Below are 23,558 nucleotides of genomic sequence, written 5' to 3'. Positions count from 1 at the left end.
CTTCTTCATACTGCATTAATATATGCTACTTTTAAACTTTCATGCAGAGAGGGAAATCACAACTAAAAGTGTATTTATTAAAGAGTTATTAAGCAGTGGCACAAACATTCATGTCATTTCAAAAGAGAAAGTGCAAGATTGTCAGAGACATTTTAAAACAAGCTATGAGTGCACTTTTGTGCATGATGTCACTAAGATGACATATCAAAACAACACTAAATTAAAGTGCACTTTTTGTACAGAACGCCACTACAATCGTTTAAAACAAATAAAGTGCACTTTTGTGCATGATGTCACACAAGATATTTCAATAAGTGTCAAATAAAAATGAGCTGCGTAATAGGAAATCAAATAGTGTATGTCCTTCACAGAGGTGGGTAGAGTAGCCAGAAATTGTACTCAAGTAAGAGTACTGTTACTTTAGAGACTTATTACTCAAGTAAAAGTAAGGAGTAGTCACCCAAATATTTACTTGAGTAAAAGTAAAAAGTATGTTGTGAAAAAACTACTCAAGTACTGAGTAACTGATGAGTAACATACACACTCATATCATATATATATATATATATATATATATATATGCATACATACATACATATACAGTATATAATTTATATGTATTTATTTTGCTGTATTTGTTTACATGTTAAAGGTGTTTTAATGAATATACATGCATGTTTAACATATAGATTCCTTTCTTTCATGAAGAGTAGAATATAAGTTGGTGTATTACCTGATTCTGATGACTTGCATTGATTGGAATCAGACAGTAGTGAGGAGAAGAAAAGTTCCTCCTTTCTGTCTAATACCACATGAAAGTGGTTGGTTTTTGGCATCTTATTTGTCCAGCTTCCATATTAGTTTTTATACACTTTACAAGAAATATATTGGCGTCAAACTCCTTAGCTTGCTAGCTTGTTTGCGCAGGCTTTCGGAGACTCTTGTTTTGAAAGCGCAGGCGCGATGGAGCGGCACTTTTATTGTGAAGACAGGAACGTCCTCATGTGCGGTCAGTCTTTAGGCTTTTGACGGGATGTACGGTTGAAATAAAAAAGTATCTTTTTTCCTTCACACTTTTGATTGATTGATTGGAACTTTTATTAGTAGATTGCACAGTACAGTACATATTCCGTACAATTGACCACTAAATGGTAACACCCCAATACGTTTTTCAACTTGTTTAAGTCAGGTCATGTGACCACCTGGCTCTGTTTGATTGGTCCAACGTTACCAGTGACTGCATCTGATTGGTGGAACGAAGTGAAACGTCACCAGTAAGGCAGGCACTTTGAAGGTCTGTCTGACAGACCAAAACAAACAAAGCGTGCATTAACAGATCGATAAAAATTAGTAGCGAGTAGCGAGCTGAATGTAGATAAAAGTAGCGGAGTAAAAGTAGCGTTCCTTCTCTATAAATATACTTAAGTAAAAGTAAAAGTATGTTTCATTAAAACTACTCTTATAAGTACAATTTATCCCAAAAGTTACTCAAGTAGATGTAACGGAGTAAATGTAGCGCGTTACTACCCACCTCTGGTCCTTCACTATGTGGTAGGTTCCGGCGGACGTTATCCCCTTATGTGGTTGACTATTTTTTTCATACGGTGTTGATGTGGAAATGGTTGCCTCGGCATTTTGTTGGTGTGGCACCGAACGGAGATGTTGACATGCGGATTAAGCACTCTTTATTCTCTAGCAGGTGACTTTTAAAATGATGCTACATATTAGCAGTAATGCTACTTTTTGTAGCAATGCTTTTGCCCCACACTTGACATATTACTGTTCAACATCTTCCCGCTTGAAGCCAAACCACCGCCAGACGATGGACCCCCTGCCGTTTTTCTTGGGAATTAATTCTTCTTCCTTCATTTGTTACCAGATTCGCACCTTCTTTCTCTCGTATTACCACTCGCACCACAGGTAACTTTACTCATGCCGCTACCTCTCTGCTCCGCGAGGGCGTATACGTATGTGACGTATGTAAGAAGGTGCGCTTGTTTTATGTCTCTGTGAGGAGAGACAAGAAAGAGTGAGAAGAGTATGTACCGTATTTTCCGCACCATAAGCCGCCCTGGGTTATAAGCCGCGCCTTCAATGAACGGCATATTTCAAAACTTTGTCCACCTATAAGCCGCCCCGTGTTATAAGCCGCATCTAACTGCGCTAAAGGGAATGTCAAAAAAACAGTCAGATAAGTCAGTCAAACTTTAATAATATATTAAAAACCAGCGTGATGTGGGCGCGCATGGAGTCGTATATCAACATGGACGGAGCTGCGTGAAAAAAGCCACCCGGCCTCTTCGCGTAAACTTCCCTTAACCACTCGCTCATCTTTTCTTCATCCATCCATCCCTTCGAGTTAGCTTTTATGATGACGCCGGCTGGAAAGGTCTCTTTTGGCAAGGTCTTCCTTTTGAATATCACCATGGGTGGAAGTTTCTGGCCATTAGCATGGCAAGCTAGAACCACAGTGAAGGATGACTTCTCATTCCCTGTGGTGCGAATATTCACCGTACGTGCTCCCGTTGTATCCACAGTGCGGTTCACAGGAATATCAAAAGTCAGTGGAACCTCGTCCATGTTGATAATGTTCTCTGGCAGGATCTTTTTTTCAGCTATCTTGTTTTTACAATATGCACGGAAAGTAGCCAGCTTTTCTTGAAAGTCTTTAGGCAGTTGCTGTGAAATAGTAGTCCGTGTACGGATGGAGAGATTGCGTCTTTTCATGAACCGGATCCCTGTCACTTGGTAGGAGCCATTTTGTGGTCTTTACAGATGTAAACACACAAAGGAAATGAAACGTACGGTATATCCGCGCGCTTTTTCTTCTTCTACGCGGGCGGGTGGTTGCTTACAGTAGAAGAAGAAGCGCTTCCTGTTCTATTGGGGCGGGTGCTTACCTTGGCGGTTGCTTGCGTAGAAGAAGAAGCGCTTCCTGTTCTACCGGGAAAAAAGATGGCGGCTGTTTACCGAAGTTGCGAGACCGAAACTTTATGAAAATGAATCTTAATATTTATCCATATATAAAGCGCACCGGGTTATAAGGCGCACTGTCAGCTTTTGAGAAAATTTGTGGTTTTTAGGTGCGCCTTATAGTGCGGAAAATACGGTAGTCATTTTCTATATCGCACAGAGACAAACCCGCGATATATCCAGTATATCGATATATCGCCCGGCCCTAGTTCATGGTGTTGAAACCTGAAAATTATCTGTTTAGGGTACACTTAAATGACATCTATCTGCGATTATCGCCATTCCTTTTGAGTCAACTATGAACAATGCGATTACCGTATTTTTCAGACTATAAGTCGCAGTTTTTTTCATAGTTTATACTCAGGAGCGACTTATGTGTGAAATGATTAACACATTAGCGTAAAATATCAAATAATATTATTTATGTCATTCATGTAAGAGACTAGACGTATAAGATTTCATGGGATTTAGCGATTAGGAGTGACAGATTGTTTGGTAAATGTATAGCATGTTCTATATGTTATAGTTATTTGAATGACTCTTACCATAATATGTTACTTATTCAGCCTGTTGTTCACTATTCTTGATTTATTTTAAATTGCCTTTCAAATGTCTATTCTTGCTGTTGGCTTTTATCAAATAAATTTCCCCAAAAAATGCGACTTATACTCCAGTGCGACTTATATATGGTTTTTTTCCTTCTTTATTATGCATTTTCGGCCGGTGCGACTTATACTCCGGATCGAGTTATACTCCGAAAAATACGGTAATCATGATTAAATATTTTAATCGCTTGACAGCCCTATAAAAATTACTCATTGTCTATAATTGTCCCAAAATATGTTTTGATATCTGACAGGGCCTTTATTTGAGTTCCTGTCAGAATGTTTTTATGTTTTCTTAGAGGGCTTTATGGGTGTATAAGTTAGGGATGTCCCGATCCAGGTTTTTGCACTTCCGATCCGATACTGATATTGTTTTTGCACTTCCGATCCGATACTGATACTGACCGATACCGATACTGACCGATACTGGCCTATCCGAGCATGTATTAATGTTTAAAGTTATTTAGCCTACTTAGTTGCCAGAATCATGTTGAAAAGGGTTTTAGTACTCTTGATAACAACTAGCCAGCTGAATTAGGGGAGTTTGAATAATACACAATGGTTGGTAACAAGAAACTGACCTGTTTATTCAAGGATAAACACAAAATAGACAAAATTATACATAACAAACAGAAATGGCATCATTGAACTAGGGCTGGGCCATATGGCCTTTTTTTAATATTGCGATATTTTAAGGCCATATTGCGATACACAATATATATCTCGATATTTTGCCTTAGCCTTGAATGAACACTTGATGCATATAATCACAGCAGTATGATGATTCTATGTGTTTTGATTGATTGATTGAGACTTTTATTAGTAGGTTGCACAGTGAAGTACATATTCCGTACAATTGACCACTAAATGGTAACACCCCAATAAGTTGTTCAACTTGTTTAAGTCGGGGTCCACTTAAATTGATTGATGATACAGATATATACTATCAGATATATACTATCATCATAATACAGTCATCACACAAGATAATCACATTGAATTATTTACATTATTTATAATCCGGGGTGTGGAGGGGAGCGCCGGATGTAAGTGTCAAAAAGACAGCCAAAAGAGTTTGATATGAGAATAAATCTAAAGTTAAAATATAGGGTAGAAATGCACCCATTTGCAGGAAATGTAGTCTTGATTTTCAAAATGATCTTTCAATGCTTGCATGTCTACATTAAAACATTCTTCTTCATACTGCATTAATATATGCTACTTTTAAACTTTCATGCAGAGAAGGAAATCACAACTAAAAAAATCACTAATTTTTTCCATACGGTGTTGATGTGGAAATTTTTGTCTCTGTATTTTGATGGTGTGGACGTGTGGCACCGAACGGAGATAAGCGTCTCGACAGACGTCGCAATATTTGAACAATGATGACGAAAACTGTTTTCTCTGTCGTGTCCGTGTGTCGAAAATTGTTATGCGCTTATTTTTTTATTTGATTTTGTGCGTGGCATAGATTTGCCGTGCGCAGAGGACGTTCGAGCAGGCGCGCACCTTAGCGGCTGCGCTAGCATCACAGCTAACGTTAGCCATGCTGCTACCTCTCTGCTGGGAGAGGGCATATACGTATGTGACGTATGACGTGACAGTATGTGACGTGAGTAAGAAGTTGCGCTTGCTGTCTGTGAGAGGGAGACAGAAGAAGGAGTGAGAAGAGCCTGTAGTGTAATGCCAGCAGCTAAAAGCAACTGCATGAGAATCCACAGACCTGTGGATGTGTTGAAGGTGTGCTGGAAAATGCGGAACGGAAATAGGGAGCAGCAGAAAAGTGGAATGTATTATTTAAATCTGGAAAACACGGACTGGAGTTTTTTTAAAACTGGATCTGGATCGGCATTTTCCCATGCCTTGCCGATACGCATTTTTTGACAAATATCGGCGGCCGATCCGATCCAAATATTGGATCGGGACATCCCTAGTATAAGTGTACTCCCATTAGCTGCATTGTTAGCCACCTCATACTTTTCGTTGTTTACGAGTTGGAATGCATCAGAAAAGAAAAACATATGTTCTTGTCTTACATAAGGATTGTGAATGATACGCAAAATTCCCAAAAAAAAGTGTAGTTCCCTTTTAAGAAGTAGTGCTGTGTTCACCCTTCCATTTTCAGAAGAACTGATACAATTACTGTACTGGCAATGTATTCAGATATAAACATGACTCAGTACACACGCACTGCTGAGATGACAAAGCCTTGGTTCTTACCGCCATGTTTCTCCTGAAACCCTCCTTTTTCAGGAAGTTGTTTTATAGTATCATACGGTTTTCATCAACCTATTCCGGGTTACGGTTGCAGTGATAAAAAATACGGTTTTTCATTAATAAAAAAAAAAAAAGGGTGAAAACTACGCAAATTGCACCTTGTGCAGACAAGATTTTTCGATCGGACACGGAGGAATTAGCGATGTAAAAGACCACGTTGGGACAAAAAAACACAAGTCTAATGCCGTTGCTAGCGATACAAGTGGAAAACTTTCAACGTTTTTCGTCGCCCAAACAGATTCTTTGGATGTGATAAATGCCGAAGTTTTATTTACGGAGGCAATAATTGAGCATGGACTTCCAATCGCACTGGCTGATCACATGGGACAGTTAAATGTTTGTAATGCAACCTTTAAAAATCATTACGCGGTGATCGCGGTCCCAAAAATAAACTTTTCTTGCATGATAATGTCCAGAAAAACTCGCTTTATATTACTATAGAGTCCTTTTAACGAATGAGTTTGATGGTTTATCACAAACCTTAAATGAAAGAAGTCCTTTGTTCTCCTGCACCATGCATGCGCTTTGGCCTTGCTTCGTGTTCGGTGCGCAATCCTGTCGGCTGTATTTCACAGCACGTCTTTGACAACTTGAAGTGGCATAAAACATTTAAAACAAAGGGGTTATAGGAACAATCACTTTCAGTGTTTTATGCCACTTCAAGTTGTCAAAGACGGTATGCTGGTGCCCGACTGCCACAAGTGGAACAAACATTTGAAACAAAGGGGTTATAGGAACAATCACTTTCAGTGTTTTATGCCACTTCAAGTAAACTTATCATAAAGTTACCATATCATTTTTGCAGTATGATCAATCTGATAGAATACATTTGGATTTTAGCCACAAAAAGGTAATGACACCAATGTTATCTATTGGAATTGTTTAGTACTGTTATACTGTTAAAAGTGTTGATACTATTTATGCTTTCAAGTCCAAGTTGAAGAAATCTTGTTAAATGTTGACAGCATAACTACCAAAATACAGAAGTATGTCCTTAATATTTTTGCAGTGCTGTTTCTGTTGAAAAGTTCAAATGATTACATTAGAGATGTGATGTGCCACTTTTCAAGTGTCTGATGGCTTAAATTAATTTTCATTAATTTTTCATATTTTGAATTCTTTTGAAAGGCTTACAAAAAAACTACATTTGAATTGTAATTCCATGCTATTGACAGGACTATTAATTTTAATGAAGTTAGCTTACCATGTTTACAGTATGATAATTGTGATAGAAATGTGAATTTTAGGCACAGAATATTTTTTACAATTGAACAAGGCAGTAGATTATACAAGCTTGGACAGAAAGTTAATAATGACACCAATTTTTTTTTTTATGGAATTGTTTAGTACTGTTTTACCATTTGTTTACTGTAAAAAGTGTTTACACTTTCAATGAACAAATTGAAGTCTTGTGAAAGGTTGACAGGATAACTGGCATTAACTGTCAAAATAATTTCAAACTATTGAAGTTAGCTTACAGAATCAACATGTCAATCAACCCATATGATTTTTGCTGTAATATTTTTGTTTTGAAAAGTCACTGTGACTGATAGAAAAGTGATGGTTTTAGCAACATTTTAACCTGTCTGAATGCTAATAATCATTTTGCGTCGGGGGGCGAAGCCTGAACCCCCCCACCAGGACTTTGTCCTGGACCTACCGGGGACTGCGGCCCCTGGACCCTGGCTACTAGGTTTTTCTGATTTCAAAAGTTGGCAGGTATGCAAGTGTCATTAGGGCCCGCATGGCCCATTGTATAAGGACTCCCAAAGGGAGTCCTTATGCAATGGGACATAAGGACCTATTGAATTTGTAAGGTTTTATTATTCTTTATTCTTTATTCTTCCGCCGCCACTTTAAACTGTAATTTGACCCACTTAACATGCTTCAAAACTCACCATATTTGACCCACACATCTGCGAAAATTGCCTTTTAAAAAAAAAAACGAACCACAAAACTCAAAATTGCGCTCTAGCGCCCCCTACGAAAAAAAACAACTAGACTGCCTGTAACTCCCACTAGGAAGGTCGGAGAGACATGAAACAAAAACCTTTATGTAGGTGTGACTTAGACCTAGATTTCATAATAGTATATTCTCGGGCAAAAATCAACAGGAAGTTGGCAATTCCCCCTTCAAGACAAAAAAGTACTAAAAACAGTCACTTTTGCCTCTTTGAGCTGTAATTTGACCCCCTTAACATGCTTCAAAACTCACCGAACTGAACGCACACATCAGGACTGGCAAAAATTGTGATCTAATAAAAAAACCTAACCCCAAATCTCAAAATTGTGCTCTAGCGCAATTTTTTTAATGAAACGCACAAAAAACTGCTCCTCGGATGAAAAAACTGACAAAACTGCCTGTAACTCTCCCTGGGAAGGTCGGAGAGACATGAAACAAAAACTTCTATGTAGGTCTCACTTAGACCTACATTTCATAAATTGACAACCCCCAGCAAAAATCAACAGGAAGTTTGCTATTCCCCCTTCAAAACAAAATGTTTGTAAAAACCGGTCACCTTTCTTCAAAATGTATCTCCTCTGAGCGCGTTTGTCGTTTCGGCTTCAAACTAACACAGGAGAGAGATTGAACCCTTGTGATTACAATGACAGAAGCGCTTTTTTTCTATGCAGACAAGGTAGGTACACTAGACAAAAGTCTTGGGACACTTCAGACTAAAAGTAGACAAAAGTATTGGGACACTTATGACTATCACTGGACAAAAGTATTGGGACAGTTAGGACTAGCACCTGCCAAATACGCGGGCCCGACCAATGCTGCTTGCAGCTTTAATTAGGGCCCGCATGGCCCATTGCATAAGGACTCCCAAAGGGAGTCCTTATGCAATGGGACATAAGTACCTATTGAATTTGTAAGGTTTTATTCTTTATTCTTCCGCCGCCACATTAAACTGTAATTTGACCCACTTAACATGCTTCAAAACTCACCGTATTTGACCCACACATCAGGACCTGCGAAAATTACCTTTTTAAAAAAAAAAAAACTTCAAAACTCAAAATTGCGCTCTAGCGCCCCCTAGAAAAAAAAAAAAAACTAGACTGCCTATATCTCCCACTAGGAAGATCGGAGAGACATGAAACAAAAACCTGTATGTAGGTCTGACTTAGACCTAGTTTTCATAATTGTATATCATCGGGCAAAAATCAACAGGAAGTTGGCAATTCCCCCTTCAAGACAAAAAAGTACTAAAAACAGTCACTTTTGCCTCTTTGAGCTGTAATTTGACCCCCTTAACATGCTTCAAAACTCACCGAACTGAACACACACATCAGGACTGGCAAAAATTGCGATCTAATAAAAAAACCTAACCCCAAATCTCAAAATTGTGCTCTAGTGCAATTTTTAAATGAAACGCACAAAAAACTGCTCCTCGGATGAAAAAACTGACACAACTGCCTGTAACTTCCACTGGGAAGGTCGGAGAGACATGAAACAAAAACCTCTATGTAGGGCTCACTTAGACCTACATTTCATAAATTGACAACCCCCAGCAAAAATCAACAGGAAGTTTGCTATTCCCCCTTCAAAACTATTTTTTTGTAAAAACCGGTCACCTTCCTTCAAAAACTATCTCCTCCGAGCGCGTTTGTCGTTTCGGCTTCAAACTAACACAGGAGAGAGATTAAACCCTTGTGAATAAAATAACAGAACAGCGTTTTAATACCTGCTCCGGTTTTGATTTTATGACCCTTCAAAGACCCGCTGTGCTGCTGTTTTTTTTAAGATGGCTGCTTAAAAGCAGGAAGCACCAACGTGCCCACACAATGCAGACAAGGTAGGTACACTAGACAAAAGTCTTGGGACACTTCAGACTAAAAGTAGACAAAAGTATTGGGACACTTAGGACTAGCACCTGCCAAATACGCGGGCCCGACCAATGCTGCTTGCAGCTTTAATTGAAATTGCTTTTATCGTGATGTCTCACATAGACACACAGCCCAAAAGTGCATTTTTACAGTGGCTCATTCACCTGAGTGCTATTTATGTGTTTGCCCTTTCCCTCGGTGGTCTTGTTGGTTTTTCCTGAACACACAAACGAACGCTGTCTGCGTCAGAAGGGGGAAAAAAAACAGGCCTTTGTGGAGACTACCTGTGTTAACTTAAAGTAAAGACATGTTTGAACTATTCTGTGCCAGCTGCAACAATTTGGAGAGCCTTTCCCCCCCCCCCCCCCCTTGCAACTAACATGCAACAAAATCCATGGTTGGAATGGCTGCGTGCCACAAGGGTGTGGGCTACTTCCTGTGTGCGTCTCTCTCCGCAGCCTCACCGAGTGTGTGTGTGTGTGTGTGTGTGTGGGTGGTATGTGTGTGTTACACATGTTTTTATACATGCAGAGAAGGCTTGTGGGTAGCTTTAATTCAGTACTGCTATGGATCAGTGGAGGATGTGAGATGTGTGTTAATGTGTTGCACGAGTGTGTCTGCTCTGAGTCATTGATCAAATATTTTGCTCGGAGCGCTCCCTCCACTGGGCCTCCGTCCGACTTCACCCTAAGCCCCGCCCTCCGCGACCAAGGCAACCTCCTTAGCGGTCAGCTACCTCCCTGTTTCTCCCTTATTTCAACATTCAAACGCAACATTAATATCGTCCTAGTTACCATAGTGACTGTCCAACATAGCGAACATTGTCCTGTGTGATTAAAGTCACATGCCACCAGCAAGCCCCGCCTCCCGTGTGCCGCACATGCTGTCTGTATTAGATATTATCACGAGGGCTGCCGCAGTAGAAGACGAATGTCTCATGCGCTTTATTAAACGCAGCCCTTGGGGGAAAGCTGGAAGGACTTGCAAAAGGGGGACCGTCCTCGTCTGGCGCTGGGCTGGTTTTCAAAGTCAACGTCGTCGGTAACTCGAGAAGCCTAAGCAGGCTGCGGGATGCCACGGGCGGGGGGGTGGCGGGGGGTCAGCGCCACGACACTGGCCCGCACATCCGAAACGTTGCTTGAAATGAGACGGTCGTGACCGTGACGTAATGAAACGTCCTGACGGGGGTCATATTTCATTTGAATGAAAAGTAATTGAAGTGGCTTCAAACATTTGTAAGTCTTGGCATTGTTTACTTTTCTGCACTTAAAAAAAAAAAATCATTTAAAATTAATTTACAAACTTATGTAAGACAATAACATACCGTATTTTTCGGACTATAAGTCACAGTTTTTTTCATAGTTTGATAGTTAGACTTATACTCAGGAGCGACTTATGTGTGAAATTATTAACACATTAGCGTAAAATATCAAATAATATTAAAGCTGCAAGCAGCATTGGTCGGGCCCGCGTATTTGGCAGGTGCTAGTCCTAAGTGTCCAAATACTTTTGTCAAGTTTTAGTCCTAAGTGTCCCAAGACTTTTGTCTAGTGTACCTACCTTGTCTGCATTGTGTGGGCACGCTGGTGCTTCCTGCTTTTAAGCAGCCATCTTAAAAAAACAGCAACGCAGCAGCATCAGCGCAGCGGTTTTTGAAGGCTCATAAAATCAAAACCGGAGCAGTTATTAAAACGCGCTTCTGTAGTTTTAATCACAAGGGTTCAATCTCTCTCCTGTGTTAGTTTGAAGCCGAAACGACAAACGTGCTCAGAGGAGATAGTTTTTGAAGGAAGGTGACCGGTTTTTACAAAAATTTTGTTTTGAAGGGGGAATAGCAAACTTCCTGTTGATTTTTGCTGGGGGTTGTCAATTTATGAAATGTAGGTCTAAGTGAGACCTACATTGAGGTTTTTGTTTCATGTCTCTCCGACCTTCCCAGTGGGAGTTACAGGCAGTTTTGTCATTTTTTTCTTCCGAGGAGCAGTTTTTTTCTCCGTTTTATTAAAAAATTGCGCTAGAGCGCAATTTTGAGATTTGGGGTTAGGTTTTTTTATTAGATCGCAATTTTTGCCAGTCTTGATGTGTGTGTTCAGTTCGGTGAGTTTTGAAGCATGTTAAGGGGGTCAAATTACAGCTCAAAGAGGCAAAAGTGACTGTTTTTAGTACTTTTTTGTCTTGAAGGGGGAATTGCCAACTTCCTGTTGATTTTTGCCCGAGAATATACTATTATGAAATCTAGGTCTAAGTCACACCTACATAAAGGTTTTTGTTTCATGTCTCTCTGACCTTCCTAGTGGGAGTTACAGGCAGTCTAGTTTTTTTTTTCCCGTAGGGGGCGCTAGAGCGCAATTTTGAGTTTTGTGGTTCGTTTTTTTTTTAAAAAGGCAATTTTCGCAGGTCCTGATGTGTGGGTTTTGAAGCATGTTAAGACCTACAAAAATCAACAGGAAGTTTGCTATTCCCCCTTCAAAACAAATTTTTTGTAAAAACCGGTCACCTTCCTTCAAAAACTATCTTCTCTGAGCGCGTTTGATGTTTCGGCTTCAAACTTACACAGGAGAGAGATTAAACCCTTGTGTATAAAATAACAGAACAGCGTTTTAATACCTGCTCCGGTTTTGATTTTATGACCCTTCAAAGACCCGCTGCGCTGCTGTTTTTTTAAGATGGCTGCTTAAAAGCAGGAAGCACCAACGTGCCCACACAATGCAGACAAGGTAGGTACACTAGACAAAAGTCTTGGGACACTTCAGACTAAAAGTAGACAAAAGTATTGGGACACTTGGGACTAGCACCTGCCTAATACGCGGGCCCGACCAATGCTGCTTGCAGCTTTAATATTCAACTTGTTCTACCTTCTTTTATGTGGTTTGGAATTTTCAAATTTTTATTAGTTACACATAAAAACGATGAATCAAAGCATATTGCTAATCAAATTAATCGAGTCAAGGGATTAATTGTCGCAGTATTAGTTACAAACATCTTATTCTGTTATTGACAACATTTTTCATGATCAAATGCGGGTCAGAGTGGCCTTCACTCGTTATGTCATCAAGTCGGTTCGTTAACACAAGATCCGTCCTTCTTCCACTCTCCTCTCGCCGCCTTGGAGACTTGTAAGGCGAGCCATTTGTCAATAATTGATAATTGGCCGGGACAGGTGAGACGGAGGGGCAATTTGTCAATGCGGCCATCATCAGCCTGGATGGAGGACGATGACGCCTGAAGTCTCTTCATCTCAATCTCGCTTCCTGTTACGTTTCATTTTTCCATCTATTGAATTTGATTCAATAATCCCAGTTCATAATTAGCTGCTGTTCCTCTGGAGTGTGTGTGTGTGTGTGTGTGTGTGTGTGTGTGTGTGTTTAGCAATACCAAGAGCCGACCCAAGCAGTGAGGCAGTTGCGTATTGATTTTGGCCACACATTGCTTCTCCTGAAAAATCCCTTGATTGCTTTTGTTCGCCTGTGCGACTCCCTGCTCTGTCTCGCTTCCTCTAATGAAAGTCCAAATGAATTGGAGCACGTACGGACTGCAGACACTAACGCTTACCACGCTCTTGTCCTCTCCCATCCCTGATGTTGCCATTACCTGCTGTCTTATGAACATCTCTTTCTTCGTCTTATTCGTCGCGAGGCTTTTTGTTCGCTATTTTCCTACCGTAATCTTTCTAACCTCTCGCTCCCACCTCACCCATTTGTGAGGAAGACTGTGGATTTTTAGCGTATCGGCAACATTTTTTTGGCCTGTAGGCTAATTAAATCATTCAGTTTGGTTCCCTCAAGACGTGTTGTTCGTTTTCTTTACTGAACCCTAGAGTATGTCTTTAAATCTGAAATAAAGTCGCAAGCGAGGCTTCACTGATTTCATTATTTGTCTATCTTTCCAGTATGTTCAATCGAATACCGGATTTTCTGCACTATAAGCCGCCCCGGGTTATTAGCCGCACCTTCAATGAATGGCATATTTCAAAACTTTGTTCACCTATAAGCCGCCCCGTGTTATAAGCCGCGCCTACGCTGCGCTAAAGGGAATGTCAAAAAAACAGTCAGATAGGTCAGTCAAACTTTAATAATGTATTACAAACCAGCGTTCTAACAACTCTGTTCACCCCCAAAATGTAATGTGCAAATGTGCAATCACAAAAATAGTAACACTCAAATTACTGCAGAGCAATAGCAACATCAATAACTCAACGTTGCTCGAACAATAATGTCACACAACACACAAAATAAACATTTAAAGCTCACTTTCTGAAGTTATTCCTCATCCATAAATCCCTCGAATTCTTCTTCAGTGTCTGAATTAAAAAGTTGGGCGAATACGGCATCCAAAATGGCCGGCTCCGTCTGGTGGAAGTCATCAGAGTCAGTGTCGCTGTTGTTGTCCAGCAGTTCCGTGAATCCTGCCTTCCGGAAAGCTCGGACCACAGTTGAGACCGATATATCCGCCCAGGCATTTACAATCCACTGGCAGATGTTGGCGTATGTCGTCCGGCGCTGTCTCCCTGTCTTAGTGGCGCAGGTCATCTTGTTGCTTCCTCTACCTACGCACCATTTATGTTCAATTCTCTTGCTGCTGCTCTATTTCCGTGTTCTACTGCGTGACTTATTGCCTTGAGTTTGAATTATGCGTTGTACGCGTGTCTCTTAATAGGAGCCATTTTGTGGTCTTCACAGATGTAAACACACAAATGAAATGAAACGTAATATCCGCGCGCTTCTTCTTCTACGGGGGCGGGTGCTTACCTTGGCGGTTGCTTACCGTAGAAGAAGAAGCGCTTCCTCTTCTACGGGGGCGGGTGCTTACCTTGGCGGTTGCTTACCGTAGAAGAAGAAGCGCTTCCTCTTCTACGGGGAAAAAAGATGGCGGCTGTTTACCGTAGTTGCGAGACCTAAACTTTATGAAAATGAATCTTAATATTAATCCATATATAAAGCGCAACGGGTTATAAGCCGCACTGTCTGCTTTTGAGAAAATTTGTGGTTTTTAGGTGCGGCTAATAGTGCGGAAAATACGTTAATTGTTTAAACTTCGGCAGTCAAACGGGAGATATGGCTGAAAACTGTATCACGATATACAGTACAGGCCAAAAGTTTGGACACACCTTCTCATTCAGTGCGTTTTCTTTATTGTTATGATTATTTACATTGTAGATTGTCACATCAAAACTATGAATGAACACATGTGGAGTTATGTACCGTATTTTTTGGACTATAAGTCGCAGTTTTTTTCATAGTTTGGCCGGGGGTGCGATTTATGTGTGAAATGTTACCGTAAAATATCAAATAATATTACTTAGCTCATTCACGTCAGAGACTAAACGTGTAAGATTTCATGGGATTTAGCGATTAGGAGGGATAGATAGTTTGGTAAACGTATAGCATGTTCTATATGTTATAGTTATTTGAATGACTCTTACCATAATATGTTACGTTAACATACCAGTTGGTTATTTATGCCTCATATAACGTACACTTATTCAGCCTGTTGTTCACTATTCTTTATTTATTAGGGCCCGCATGGCCCATTGTCCTTATGTCCCATTGCATAAGGACTCCCTTTGGGAGTCCTTATGCAATGGGACATAAGGACCTATTGAATTTGTAAGGTTTTATTATTATTATTCTTCCGCAACTTTGCGCTGTAATTTGACCCCCTTAGCATGCTTCAAAACTCACCAAATTTTACACACACATCAGTAATATACGGCAAAACTTTTTATCAAAAAACCAAACCCCAAAACTCAAAATTGCGCTCTAGCGCCCCCCAACTAGACTGCCTGTAACTCCCACTAGGAAGGTCGGAAAGACATGAAACAAAATTCTCTATGTAGGTCTGACTTAGACCTAGATTTCATAATTGTACATCCTTGGGCAGAAATCAACAGGAAGTTGGCAATTCCCCCTTCAAGACAAAAAAGTACTAAAAACAGTCACTTTTGCCTCTTTGAGCTGTAATTTGACCCCCTTAACATGCTTCAAAACTCACCAAACTGAACGCACACATCAGGACTGGCAAAAAGGGTGATCTAATAAAAAAACCTAACCCCAAATCTAGCGCAATTTTTTAATAAAACGCACAAAAAACTGCTCCTCGGATGAAAAAACTGACAAAACTGCCTGTAACTCCCACTGAGAAGGTCGGAGAGACATGAAACAAAAACCTCTATGTAGGTCTCACTTAGACCTACATTTCATAAATTGACAACCCCCAACAAAAATCAACAGGAAGTTTGCTATTCCCCCTTCAAAACAAAATTTTTGTAAAAACCGGTCACATTTCTTCAAAATGTATCTCCTCTGAGCGCGTTTGTCGTTTCGGCTTCAAACTAACACAGGAGAGAGATTAAACCCTTGTGATTAAAAGTATAGATGGGCGTTTTAATAGCTGCTCCGGTTTTGATTTTATGACCCTTCAAAGACCCGCTGCGCTGATGCTGCTGCGCTGCTGTTTTTTTAAGATGGCTGCTTAAAAGCAGGAAGCACCAACGTGCCCACACAATGCAGACAAGGTAGGTACACTAGACAAAAGTCTTGGGACAATTCTGACTAAAAGTAGACAAAAGTTTTGGGACACTTATGACTACCAATGGACAAAGGTATTGGGACAGTTAGGACTAAAAGTAGACAACAGTATTGGGAAACTTAGGACTACCACTGGACAAAAGTATTAGGACACCTACACTGGCCAAAAGTATTGGGACACTTAGGACTACAACTTGACAAAAGTATTGGGACACTTAGGACTAAAACTGGACAATAGTATTGGGACACTTAGGACTAGCACCTGCCAAATACGCGGGCCCGACCAATGCTGCTTGCAGCTTTAATTTTAAATTGCCTTTCAAATGTCTATTCTTGGTGTTGGCTTTTTTTTAAATATATTTCCCCAAAAAATGCGACTTATACTCCAGTGCGACTTACCGTATTTTCCGCACTATTAGCCGCACCTAAAAACCACAAATTTACTCAAAAGCTGACAGTGCGGCTTATAACCCGGTGCGCTTTATATATGGATTAATATTAAGATTCATTTTCATAAAGTTTCGGTCTCGCAACTACGGTAAACAGCCGCCATCTTTTTTCCCCGTAGAAGAGGAAGTGCTTCTTCTTCTACGCAAGCAACCGCCAAGGTAAGCACCCGCCCCCATAGAAGAGGAAGCGCTTCTTCTTCTACTGTAAGCAACCACCCGCCCCCGTAGAAGAAGAAGAAGCGCGCGGATATTACGTTTCATTTCCTTTGTGTGTTTACATCTGTAAAGACCACAAAATGGCTCCTACTAAGCGACAGGTTTCCGGTTCATGAAAAGACGCAATCTCTCCATCCGCACACGGACTACTATTTCACAGCAACTGCCTAAAGACTTTCAAGAAAAGCTGGCTACTTTCCGTGCATATTGTAAAAACAAGATAGCTGAAAAAAAGATCCGGCCAGAGAACATTATCAACATGGACGAGGTTCCACTGACTTTTGATATTCCTGTGAACCGCACTGTGGATACAACGGGAGCACGTACGGTGAATATTCGCACCACAGGGAATGAGAAGTCATCCTTCACTGTGGTTCTAGCTTGCCATGCTAATGGCCAGAAACTTCCACCCATGGTGATATTCAAAAGGAAGACCTTGCCAAAAGAGACCTTTCCAGCCGGCGTCATCATAAAAGCTAACTCGAAGGGATGGATGAAGAAAAGATGAGCGAGTGGTTAAGGTAAGTTTACGCGAAGAGGCCGGGTGGCTTTTTTCACGCAGCTCCGTCCATGTTGATATACGACTCCATGCGCGCCCACATCACGCTGGTTTTTAATATATTATTAAAGTTTGACTGACCTATCTGACTGTTTTTTTGACATTCCTTTAGCGCAGTTAGATGCGGCTTATAACACGGGGCGTCTTATAGGTGGACAAAGTTTTGAAATATGCCGTTCATTGAAGGTGCGGCTTATAACCCAGGGCGCCTTATGGTGCGGAAAATACGGTATATATGTTTTTTTCCTTTTTTATTGTGCATTTTCGGCCGGTGCGACTTATACTCCGGAGCGACTTATACTCCGAAAAATACGGTACTTAACAAAAAAAAGGTGAAATAACTGAAAACACGTTTTATATTCTAGTTTCTTCAAAATAGCCACCCTTTGCTCTGATTACTGCTTTGCACACTCTTGGCATTCTCTCGATGAGCTTCAAGAGGTAGTCACCTGCAATGGTTTTCACTTCCCTGGTGTGCTTGAAGCTCATCGAGATGACAGTATTTTACCATGACAAACAATGGATACAGTTTTTACATTTACCGTAACATATTGTAAAAAAGGGTGGAGTGCCATCTCCGGGTTGGGGAGGAGATCTTGCCCCAAGTGGAGGAGTTCAAGTACCTCGGAGTCTTGTTCACGAGTGAGGGAAGAGTGGATCGTGAGATCGACAGGCGGATCGGTGCGGCATCTTCAGTAATGCGGACGCTGTATCGATCCGTTGTGGTGAAGAAGGAGCTGAGCCGGAAGGCAAAGCTCTCAATTTACCGGTCGATCTACGTTCCCATCCTCACCTATGGTCATGAGCTTTGGGTTATGACCGAAAGGACAAGATCACGGGTGGCGGGGCTCTCCCTTAGAGATAGGGTGAGAAGCTCTGTCATCCGGGGGGAGCTCAAAGTAAAGCCGCTGCTCCTCCACATGGAGAGGAGCCAGATGAGGTGGTTCGGGCATCTGGTCAGGATGCCACTCGATCGCCTCCCTTGGGAGGTGTTTAGGGCACGTCCGACCGGTAGGAGGCCACGGGGAAGACCCAGGACACGTTGGGAAGACTATGTCTCCCGGCTGGCCTGGGAACGCCCACAGGAAGAGCTGGACGAAGTGGCTGGGGAGAGGGAAGTCTGGGCTTCCCTGCTTAGGCTGCTGCCCCCGCGACCCGACCTCGGATAAGCGGAAGAAGATGGATGGATGGATGGATGGATCTTGAACACTTTTTTTTTCTTTTGAGATAATTATGTATATATTATTTGTTTACTTACTATGATATATTATTTATTCATTATTTATTTATTCACTGTTCTGTTACGACCCGAAATACGACCACATCACACCACTTCTCTAATCCCTTCACTGGCTTCCTGTTCCACTCGGGATTGAATACAAACTCTCCCTACTAACCCACCAGTGCCTCCATGGTAATGCCCCCCTCTGCCTCAAAGAACTACTCACCCCCAAATCATCCACACGACGCCTCCGCTCCGGACAGGCTAACCTCCTCCAACCTCCGAGGACACAGCTACGAACAATGGGAGACCGGGCTTTCTGCTCCGCCGCTCCCAGTCCGTGGAACGCTCTCCCTGACCACCTGAGGGCACCACAGACTGTGGATGCTTTTAAAAAAGGCTTAAAAACCCTTCTCCCTTTTTTAGATTCATGCGTGCTAGTTCTGGCTATTAGGCTGTTCTAGTTTTTATTTTTATTTATTCATTTTATTATCTTTTTTTTTTTTTTAATACACCGTAGCACTTTGAGGTTGTTTGCCCAATGTAAAACGCTTTTTACAAATAAAATCTATTATCATTATTACAGAGGACAAGGAAATGGGATAAAATAGCTATGGTATGAAAAGGGGTAGGATTAAATAAGCTCAGCTTCTTCCTACTCCTTTTCGGACGTGCTGCAATGAAACAACTGGAAATATGCGACGCATTACATTGTATCGTATGCAGGTTCCAAATAAACTGAAACCGAACGGAAAATTAACTTGCACCTTCTATTGATTTGTGTCCGCAGCAGAAGCCGTGTCTATTTGCGTGTAGTTTTGACCTTTGCCCTCACCCACCCAGGGGAGCTGGAAGAAGAGATGGAGAACCCAGAGATGTCCGACCTTCCCGAGAAGCAGAAGCATCAGCTCAGGCACAGAGAGCTCTTTTTGTCCCGCCAGTTGGAGTCTCTACCTGCCACGCACATCAGGTACGCCGGCGTGGAGCGCAGCCAAGTCCTCCACCTTTTCGTACAACACCAGCCGTATGCACCTGCCCTTACAAGCAGTTAGCGTAAACGACGGCGAACTCAAAACAAAGCCCTCATCTGCAGTCAACGCTGAGCTTTAAATGTCACAAGAAGGCCGTCCCCCCCCACCCCCCTCTTTGCTCATTTGCAAGCACCCAGCAAAGCCACCCCATCATTAGCAGATTATTACCTGACATTTACAAGCACACTCACAAAGCAAACTCATATCCCGGAGAGAAATGACTCTGAGATGTTTGTTGTGGGACAAGTCAACATTTTTGTTTTGGTCCGTCGTGCGTTAAAGCCTCCTTTTTAATGAAGTGACCTTGCTCATCTCCTTTCCTTGCACACTTGCGTCCTCAAGGGGGAAATGCTGCGTGACACTGCTGAATGAGACTGAGGCGTTGAAGTCCTACCTGGAAAGAGAGGTATGTTCATTCTTTGTCATCACTTTGAGGTATGGGTGTAACGGTACGTGTATGTGAATTGAACCGTTTCGGTACGGGGGTTTCGGTTCGGTTCGGTTCGGAGGTGTACTGAACGATTTTCCACACGGACATATTAAGTAGCATAACGCTCGTTGTGTAAACAATGCACACCGAGGCACAACACACGGCATGCTAGCAGCTAACGGGCTAGGATAGACTGACCATACGTCCTCTTTTCACCGGACATGTCCTCTTTTGCGGAGCTGTCAGGTCGGAGTTTCTTAAATGCCCGGCATTTTGAGTTAGAATTGCGTGTATTTTCAATGTACGTTTCGGGTTAAGAAGGGGTTAAAAACAAAACAAATTGTGCATTGGTGAGGGAGGGGCAGAGACAGAGAGAGAGAGAGAGTTATGATAAACGCGCATGCGTCGCCAGGCTCTGCTTTTTATCCATAGATCTATCACATAATAATGTGTGAGTCCAGTCCATAGTGGATCTAACATAGTAGTGAGAGTCCAGTCCATAGTGGATCTAACATAATATTGTGAAAGTCCAGTCCATAATGGATCTAACATAATAGTGAGAGTCCAGTCCATAGTGGATCTAACATAATAGTGTGAGAGTCCAGTCCATAGTGGATCTAACATAATAGTGAGAGTCCAGTCCATAGTGGATCTAACATAATAGTGTGAGAGTCCAGTCCATAGTGGATCTAACATAATATTGTGAAAGTCCAGTCCATAGTGGATCTAACATAATATTGTGAAAGTCCAGTCCATAGTGGATCTAACATAATAGTGTGAGAGTCCAGTCCATAGTGGATCTAACATAATAGTGTGAGAGTCCAGTCCATAGTGGATCTAACATAATATTGTGAAAGTCCAGTCCATAGTGGATCTAACATAATAGTGTGAGAGTCCAGTCCATAGTGGATCTAACATAATAGTGAGAGTCCAGTCCATAGTGGATCTAACATAATATTGTGAAAGTCCAGTCCATAGTGGATCTAACATAATAGTGAGAGTCCAGTCCATAGTGGATCTAACATAATAGTGTGAGAGTCCAGTCCATAGTGGATCTAACATAATAGTGTGAGAGTCCAGTCCATAGTGGATCTAACATAATAGTGTGAGAGTCCAGTCCATAGTGGATCTAACATAATATTGTGAAAGTCCAGTCCATAGTGGATCTAACATAATAGTGTGAGAGTCCAGTCCATAGTGGATCTAACATAATAGTGAGAGTCCAGTCCATAGTGGATCTAACATAATAGTGTGAGAGTCCAGTCCATAGTGGATCTAACATAATAGTGTGAGAGTCCAGTCCATAGTGGATCTAACATAATATTGTGAAAGTCCAGTCCATAGTGGATCTAACATAATAGTGTGAGAGTCCAGTCCATAGTGGATCTAACATAATAGTGTGAGAGTCCAGTCCATAGTGGATCTAACATAATATTGTGAAAGTCCAGTCCATAGTGGATCTAACATAATAGTGTGAGAGTCCAGTCCATAGTGGATCTAACATAATAGTGTGAGAGTCCAGTCCATAGTGGATCTAACATAATAGTGTGAGAGTCCAGTCCATAGTGGATCTAACATAATATTGTGAAAGTCCAGTCCATAGTGGATCTAACATAATATTGTGAAAGTCCAGTCCATAGTGGATCTAACATAATAGTGTGAGAGTCCAGTCCATAGTGGATCTAACATAGTAGTGAGAGTCCAGTCCATAGTGGATATAACATAATAGTGTGAGAGTCCAGTCCATAGTGGATCTAACATAGTAGTGAGAGTCCAGTCCATAGTGGATCTAACATAATATTGTGAAAGTCCAGTCCATAGTGGATCTAACATAATAGTGAGAGTCCAGTCCATAGTGGATCTAACATAATAGTGTGAGAGTCCAGTCCATAGTGGATCTAACATAATAGTGAGAGTCCAGTCCATAGTGGATCTAACATAATTGTGAGAGTCCAGTCCATAGTGGATCTAACATAATAGTGTGAGAGTCCAGTCCATAGTGGATCTAACATAATAGTGTGAGAGTCCAGTCCATAGTGGATCTAACATAATAGTGAGAGTCCAGTCCATAGTGGATCTAACATAATAGTGTGAGAGTCCAGTCCATAGTGGATCTAACATAATAGTGTGAGAGTCCAGTCCATCAGTCCATAGTGGATCTAACATAATATTGTGAAAGTCCAGTCCATAGTGGATCTAACATAATAGTGAGAGTCCAGTCCATAGTGGATCTAACATAATAGTGTGAGAGTCCAGTCCATAGTGGATCTAACATAATAGTGTGAGAGTCCAGTCCATAGTGGATCTAACATAATAGTGTGAGAGTCCAGTCCATAGTGGATCTAACATAATAGTGTGAGAGTCCAGTCCATAGTGGATCTAACATAATATTGTGAAAGTCCAGTCCATAGTGGATCTAACATAATAGTGTGAGAGTCCAGTCCATAGTGGATCTAACATAATAGTGTGAGAGTCCAGTCCATAGTGGATCTAACATAATATTGTGAAAGTCCAGTCCATAGTGGATCTAACATAATAGTGTGAGAGTCCAGTCCATAGTGGATGTAACATAATAGTGTGAGAGTCCAGTCCATAGTGGATCTAACATAATATTGTGAAAGTCCAGTCCATAGTGGATCTAACATAATAGTGTGAGAGTCCAGTCCATAGTGGATCTAACATAATATTGTGAAAGTCCAGTCCATAGTGGATCTAACATAATAGTGTGTGAGTCCAGTCCATAGTGGATCTAACATAATATTGTGAAAGTCCAGTCCATAGTGGATCTAACATAATAGTGAGAGTCCAGTCCATAGTGGATCTAACATAATAGTGTGAGAGTCCAGTCCATAGTGGATCTAACATAATAGTGAGAGTCCAGTCCATAGTGGATCTAACATAATAGTGTGAGAGTCCAGTCCATAGTGGATCTAACATAATAGTGTTAGAATCCAGTCCATAGTGGATCTAACATAATATTGTGAAAGTCCAGTCCATAGTGGATCTAACATAATAGTGTGAGAGTCCAGTCCATAGTGGATCTAACATAATAGTGTGAGAGTCCAGTCCATAGTGGATCTAACATAATATTGTGAAAGTCCAGTCCATAGTGGATCTAACATAATATTGTGAAAGTCCAGTCCATAGTGGATCTAACATAATATTGTGAAAGTCCAGTCCATAGTGGATCTAACATAATAGTGTGAGAGTCCAGTCCATAGTGGATCTAACATAATAGTGTGAGAGTCCAGTCCATAGTGGATCTAACATAATAGTGTGAGAGTCCAGTCCATAGTGGATCTAACATAATAGTGTGAGAGTCCAGTCCATAGTGGATCTAACATAATAGTGTGAGAGTCCAGTCCATAGTGGATCTAACATAATATTGTGAAAGTCCAGTCCATAGTGGATCTAACATAATATTGTGAAAGTCCAGTCCAT

The 23,558-nt window shown here is 41.2% G+C and overlaps 1 protein-coding gene across 2 annotated transcripts in view; it reads left to right on the top strand.

Moving 5' to 3' along the window:
- Positions 1-23,558, top strand: part of mta1 (metastasis associated 1) — a 191,144-nt gene that overhangs the window by 78,692 nt on the left and 88,894 nt on the right. For both annotated transcript variants that reach the window (XM_061969186.2, XM_061969184.2), the window contains exons 4-5: positions 19,500-19,626; positions 20,030-20,093. In XM_061969186.2, coding sequence (XP_061825170.2) covers positions 19,500-19,626; positions 20,030-20,093 — 191 coding nt within the window. The remainder of the gene's footprint in view (positions 1-19,499; positions 19,627-20,029; positions 20,094-23,558) is intronic.

This window comes from Nerophis lumbriciformis, linkage group LG08, assembly GCF_033978685.3.
Source record: "Nerophis lumbriciformis linkage group LG08, RoL_Nlum_v2.1, whole genome shotgun sequence".
NCBI lineage: Eukaryota > Metazoa > Chordata > Actinopteri > Syngnathiformes > Syngnathidae > Nerophis > Nerophis lumbriciformis.
Note: the sequence above shows the minus strand (reverse complement) of the source record. Positions and strands in the feature narration are given on the sequence as shown.